Consider the following 6,284-nt stretch of genomic DNA (forward strand, 5'->3'; position numbering starts at 1 on the left):
TGCAATATGGAAAGAGATTTTAAATTTTATATATATAGCTCTTTTACAATATGTACAGAATGTCTGGTGTGTGTTCTGTAGTACTATATTTGCTATTAATTTGATTTGCTTTTTATTACAGTTTTGCCTTAGACTTAGAAAGTGCATTCTCTCTGTGTATGTTTCCATGTAATGTTTGGCACTGCTACTTTTTGAGTTCTATAGTTTTATGGTTATTGCTGGATTGAGAATCTATGGTTCTCTAGATGTTGCTGAATTCTAGTTCCCAGCTAGAGACTCGGGAATATGTGAAGCATTATACTGTATACATCGTAGGAAAGGGGATTGATTGTTAGCTCTTTAAAAAAATAACAGGATAGCAGTCAGTCTTTTAACTTTTATTTGCATGCATGATCTTTAAACTCCAAGTGTTGTGACATACATCCCTTTTAGACTTTATACAGGAAGGAGCTATTTCCTAAGCATTTTGAACTTTTTTCTATTTCAAAAACCCCTTTATTCCCTAAAATAGATTCTGTACTAACTCCCATATTAGATCCCTTCTACTTTGGGAAATGCTTCTTTATGAAGTGCTGCTAACTTGGTATAATGAAATAAGTCCAGCTATATAACATACTACACAGCTATTTATAATTACCAGACACTTTGTTCATCTGAACATGGCAACGAGTGAATTCTCTTGTGGATTAAAAGCATTTCAGACTTTTTACAAATTTGAAATTATACTGCCTTGCTTAGTGCCTGAAGTGGGGCAAAGTAGCTGAATGGATTGTTGACTGATATCCTTCAGAGGTAGCTGGGAGGAGGAGGAGCCCACTTAAAGGATCTTTCTGGCAACGAATCATGGCCTCCTTATAATGAATCTTCTCTTTGCTGATAGGATCAACAAGATCTTTTTCATAATTAGATTCATCTTGTAGCAATGTAGCCAGGTCACTACTAATCAGGCCTGTCTGGATAGCTTCTGATATTGGGATACGGCCTGTTTTCTTAGGATCTATTAGTCCTCCCGTTAGGTGTTGGACTTGCAAATAAGGAAAGGCGTTATCTTGAGTTATCCATCCTTTCTGAACTGCTTCTCCTACAGCCAGTCTTCTCTTGGTGACAGGGTCTTCAATCCCTGTGAAAGCCTTCTGAGCATTCAACAACCTCTGCATATAAGTATTATCAATCAGTCCTTTATCAAGGGCTTTGTGGACAGAGTAGCGATCTCTTGAGATAAAATCAACTATGCCTCCAGTAGCAGCTTGTGCCTCTAAAAGCTTTTGGGCTGTCATTGGATCCACCAATTTCTTACTAAGTGCAGACTTAACGTTGTACTTGTTGTCATAGGTTGTGTCATACACTCCAGCAATAGGAAAAGTATCATCACAGAAAGCCATCTGTGGACCAGAAGAGAAGAAGGTTTGCTTTTGTTCAAAAACAGGGGATGAAATTGGAGACTTGGAAATGATTGAACCTATGGAAAGGGATGCATTCTGCTTACTTTCTCCTGCTACAAGTAGAGCAAACTCAGAGATAGGGATTTTGCCTGCCTTGTAGAGTTGGTATTCTTCTTTTGTAATCCTTTTGAACCGCAGAGCATCATCAATGGAGTACTGTTTTCCACTCTTTTTGTCAAGAAGAACAGAAACATCCCCATTGGGTCCCAGGGTTGTGATTTCTTCCCAATCACATTCCAGTTCTTGCAAATGGATATACTGACATCTATCTATCATGCCTCTTTTATAAGCCTCGTAGGGTGACATATCTTTACCAGTCTCTGGATCCAGAATAGATATCTTGGTAGAGAGGTTTGTCTCTCTCATCTGAGTCTCATTGTTCAGTTCTTCTCTGTTGATTCTGGATTGGAGTTCCCGGATAGTCCTCTCTTTTTCATAAATGTTATCCTTCTCCATAAGTATATCTGATTCCAGACGAGAAACCTCCTGGCCAAATTGGATCTTCTTTTGCCTATCACTTTCAGTCCTTTGGCTCAAGAGCTTGGTCTGTTCTCTAAGGAAAAGGGCTTTTTGTTGCTTTTGTTTTTCTAGTGCCCTTAATTCATCTTCAAGACTGACTTTTTCTTGCATTGTCACATTCCGAGTTTTCTGGAGGTCAGCTTCTTCTCTGGTCCGTGTGCATTGCATGCCTTCCGCTCTCTCAATCTTCTCTCTCAGATGTCTGATACTTTCTTCTGCATTTTGCCGAGCAGTTCGTTCTTTGCTTAGCAGGTCCCAAAGACGCGTTCGTTCATTTTCAAGTACCCTGTCTTTTTCTACTCTGATTACTTCCTTATATATTGTCTTTTCCTGGGACTTTGTCTTTTGTAGAACATCAATCTGGGCTTGAAGGTTCTTGCATTCCCTCTGGAAGCTCAACACTTGAACTTTCTCCTTATCTAGTTCAGTTCGCAAATTGGTGCTCGATTGCTCGAGAACTGGATCTTTCTCTACCTTGATTACTTCCTCCATGATTATTTTTTCTTGAAGTGGAACTGGGCTTTCTTCAATTTCTTTTATCCTCAAGGTGATCTGCCGCATTTCCTTTTCCAGAGCAAGCCTTTTGTTTCTGTCATCTTGGAAGTTCAGCATTTTTTCTTTGTCTTCCACTGCTGCCCGAAGCAATTGGACCTCATGATCCATCCTTCGCCGGTTGCTTATTTGTTCGTCTAAACTCCTGCCCAGCCTGTTGTGCTCCTCCCTAAGCTTCACATCTTTCTGAGTAACAACTACTTCCTGTACCACCACTTTTTCCTCAGGCTTCCTTCTCTCCAGAAGAATGTACTTATTCTGCAGATCATAGATGGCATCTTCAGTTGCTCTTCTCTTTTGTAATATATTACGCACTTCTTGGTGAAGACATTCCGCCTCTTTTTCTAGCAGAGGGTCATCCTCATATCGGACAACCTCCTTAGTAACAACCTTGGTTTCAACTTTGGCTCTTTCTCTTTTCCACTCATCCCTTTCTCCTTCTAACCTGATTAGCTGTTCTTGGAACCGCCCGTTTGCATTCACAAGATCATTTAGCTGTTCTTTCAACCGGTCTATTTCTCTCAATACCTCTGGGCTCTTTTCTGTTTTCAACACTTCTTGGACGACTTCTTTAAACTCCACAGTAGGTGCTTGGGATCTAAGAACTTTCAGTTCAGTCAAGGCTGTCTCTACCTCCTGATCAACTCTTTTTCTTTTCCTTGAAACTTCTTGGAGTTCTCTCTTCAACCGTGCTATCTCTTCCTCTGTTTCTGGGTCTAGGTGAAAAATCTCATTGACTCTTTCTTTTATCTCCACCCTAGGCTTTAGCTTCTCCATACTGCTGTATTTGCTCTGCAGCTGTGTCTGTTCACTTGACAATAAAATGTTCTTGTTCCTCTCCTCCTCAATAAGCTTTTGAAGCGTGGAAGCCTCTTTTAGGAGCTCTGGATCTTGTTCCACTTGTTTTATTTCTCTCACGACGACTTTGGGCTCAGTTGCTTCAATCAGCTTCTCAAGATCCTCAATTTTGCTTTTCATTTTTGCGATTGTATCCATTGCAGACTTCTTCTTGAAACTATCTTCGTCCATTTGCATTTGCAGTGATCTGATTGCTTTTAGCATTTCTGGATCCTTCTCTAACTTCACCACCTCTTTTACGACTACTTTCTCTCGGATGTTTTGCTGCTTTTGCTCCAGGACGTACAACTCTTTCCTGAGCCGTTCAATTTCAGAAGAAGAAGTTGAATTATCACGTAGATGCCTGATTTCTTCTTGGAGTCTTGTTGCTTGGGCATTTAGATTTGGATCTTTCTCTGTTTTTGTAACTTCTTTTGTAAGCAGCTGGCTTGTCACAACCCTTCTATCTTTTTCCATTTCAAGGAATATATTATTCACTTTTTCAATATCTGCCTGTAAGTCTGCTCGTTTCTTCTTTTCATTCTCAATTTGATTAGAGATTTTAGCAAGATCACTCTCCAGAACGGGATCTCTATAGTAATCTATCATTTCTTTCTCCTCAATTCTTTCAATGGGCCTTTGAGTTTTCAGTGTCAGAAGTTTAGTTCTCTGCTCCTCCAGTTCTTGCTGCACATTGGCTTTCTTGCTCTGCTCCTCTTTAAGCTGAGACTTCAGGATTTCTGATTCATCTATGTTTTTGGACTGCTGGGTTTGTTCATGCATTACCTGCACTGCATCACTTACTTCTTTCTGCGGAAAGAAAGAGGGGAGGGGGGGAGAAAGCAAAAAGAAAGAATTGTTGACTCTTAATACTATGAAATTTACTTCCAGTGCTAAACTTCTATATGACTGGCTCCTTGGAGTATGTGGCAACATTTAGTGAACCCACAAAAAGTGAGATTAAACTGGGATTAAGAATGAAAGCTTAACTGAGCCACGAACTCACTAAACCCTTCCAGGAAATTAAAAAAAAAAACACAACTACATGGAATCCTTCAGATTATTCACTGGATTCTGTATTTAGCAAAACATACAGTATGTCTAAGAATATATAGGGACACATACTTAAGTACTAAAAAACAAATGAATCTTATTAAGAATATTATATCCTCTGATATAAAGCCTGCATATACATCTTTTTGTATATATGACAGGGGTAAGGAAAAGGAGGCTGTTCTGTTCTTTTAGTAGGAAGCAAGCAAAATAAAACACTCTTAAGTATTAGGCTTCCAATCAGGGAAAAGGGAGCAGAAAAAATCAGAGGAACAAAGATGTCTCTTGTTTTTCCTACCTGTTTCTTTTTTTAATTTTTTTTATTGAATACAAAAGAAAGAAAAAAGATTAAAAACATCGAACATGGTAAATCGTCTTTGATATACATCTCCGTCTTGTCAGTCCATACTATATATTAACTACATATGATACTATATATCTATATACAGCTGTACATTCTTAGTATCTGCCTCTATTTATATCTTTGCTGTTGACCCCATTCTTTTTTCCCTCCATTTGTAGAATTTATTTCAGATTCGATAAAATTCTGTTTCTTCCTGATTTTTTAGTCTTTTAGTTATCTTGTCTAGTTCTGTGCAAGTTTTTCCTACCTATTTCTAATGGTCAATAAGATAAAACGTGCAACTTTAGAAGTTTTAACATTCTTTTTCAGAAGGCCAATATACCTTAGGTAAATCATGTCTCAGGCTTTCTCCCCTTTCCTATAATAGAGGGCTACCAGTACTGGCTTAATGACTGAAATTATGAATACAAAGCACTTTGAACTTTTAAGAAAAAGTACTGCCCAAATATTATTCACAGTTTTATTTCAATGTTCTTGGGCAATGACAAAAATATGCCGGCAATGGTAAATATGAACTGTTATACCGAAGAACTACAAATGGGATGAAATCCTGAAGGTTGTGAATTTTATTCCATTGAAAAAAACCAGCCCTCAGAAATGTTTTGGCTTTTTATACTTAACTAAATGTAGAATTGAAATGTGTTTCCATTTTTAAATTACTTTTTAAAAAGTGCAGTTTTGCTTTCTGACGTTATTTGAGAGTAGAAACAATTTTCAAACTGGATCAAATATTAAAAAGCAAAGTTGTGGTGAATGAGATATGGGATATTATTATTAATGTTGAAATTGTGATTAGGAATTCAAAGAAATAAAATATAAACATTGCTGTCCTTTTTTGGTAAAGTATATTAGGAAATTATAGTTCCTGTATCATTTCCATATAGAGAGGCAAAAGCAATTTGAAATAACAATCTTTTCCTGTTATCATCCTGAAGAAAAAAGAAACCAACGAACTTTCTTTTCACTAGTTTATAAGAGATGCTCTAATATTTAAGCATTATCGATATCATCTCAAATGATTTAGGCATACCTTATTCATAATTTTCTTGGCAAATTCCAACCAGCAGATTTGTTGTTTGTTTTCAGCAGTAGTCTCTGCATAGAGCTTTGTCATATCATTTTCCTGAAGCCAATTAACAAAAAATATTATTCAGATATCGCATTACCTCTATCAAGATAACTAACCCCCAGTAAAGTACAATATTTATTTCTAAATATTAATACTAGGCCACAGGGTTGAACAAACAGCTTTCTGTGGAGTTAGCAAAATGCTATTAAATGTGGAGAAAATGCTATTTAATCTGGAGAAAAATGCTATTTGTTGTTTGTCCATCGATTTCGATGAAGACCTTGACATCTTATGGATTATGGGCCATCAGCGGTGTGTCCGTAGATGGCTGATGAGACCGATGTTAGCACGGAATGTTCTGCCACATACTGAACAGAGAAATGTGGACACTATTGCTTCAGCATTTGCAGCTCTGGCTTTACGGAGTGCTCGCTTCTCTTGTGCCAAG

General features: G+C 37.7%; 1 protein-coding gene across 1 annotated transcript in view; it reads right to left on the reverse strand.

Annotated features, from left to right (window-relative positions):
• Nucleotides 1-363: 363 nt before the first annotated feature.
• EVPL (envoplakin) overlaps nucleotides 364-6,284 on the reverse strand; it is a gene marked incomplete in the record, with an annotated part of 52,522 nt that continues 46,601 nt past the window's right edge. Inside the window, 2 exon segments of the mRNA XM_015819701.1 lie at nucleotides 364-4,160; nucleotides 5,798-5,890. Of these exon segments, the coding sequence (XP_015675187.1) occupies nucleotides 735-4,160; nucleotides 5,798-5,890 (3,519 nt within the window).

This window comes from Protobothrops mucrosquamatus, unplaced genomic scaffold (assembly GCF_001527695.2).
Source record: "Protobothrops mucrosquamatus isolate PMUCROS unplaced genomic scaffold, P.Mucros_1.0 scaffold969, whole genome shotgun sequence".
Classification (NCBI taxonomy): Eukaryota; Metazoa; Chordata; class Lepidosauria; order Squamata; family Viperidae; genus Protobothrops; species Protobothrops mucrosquamatus.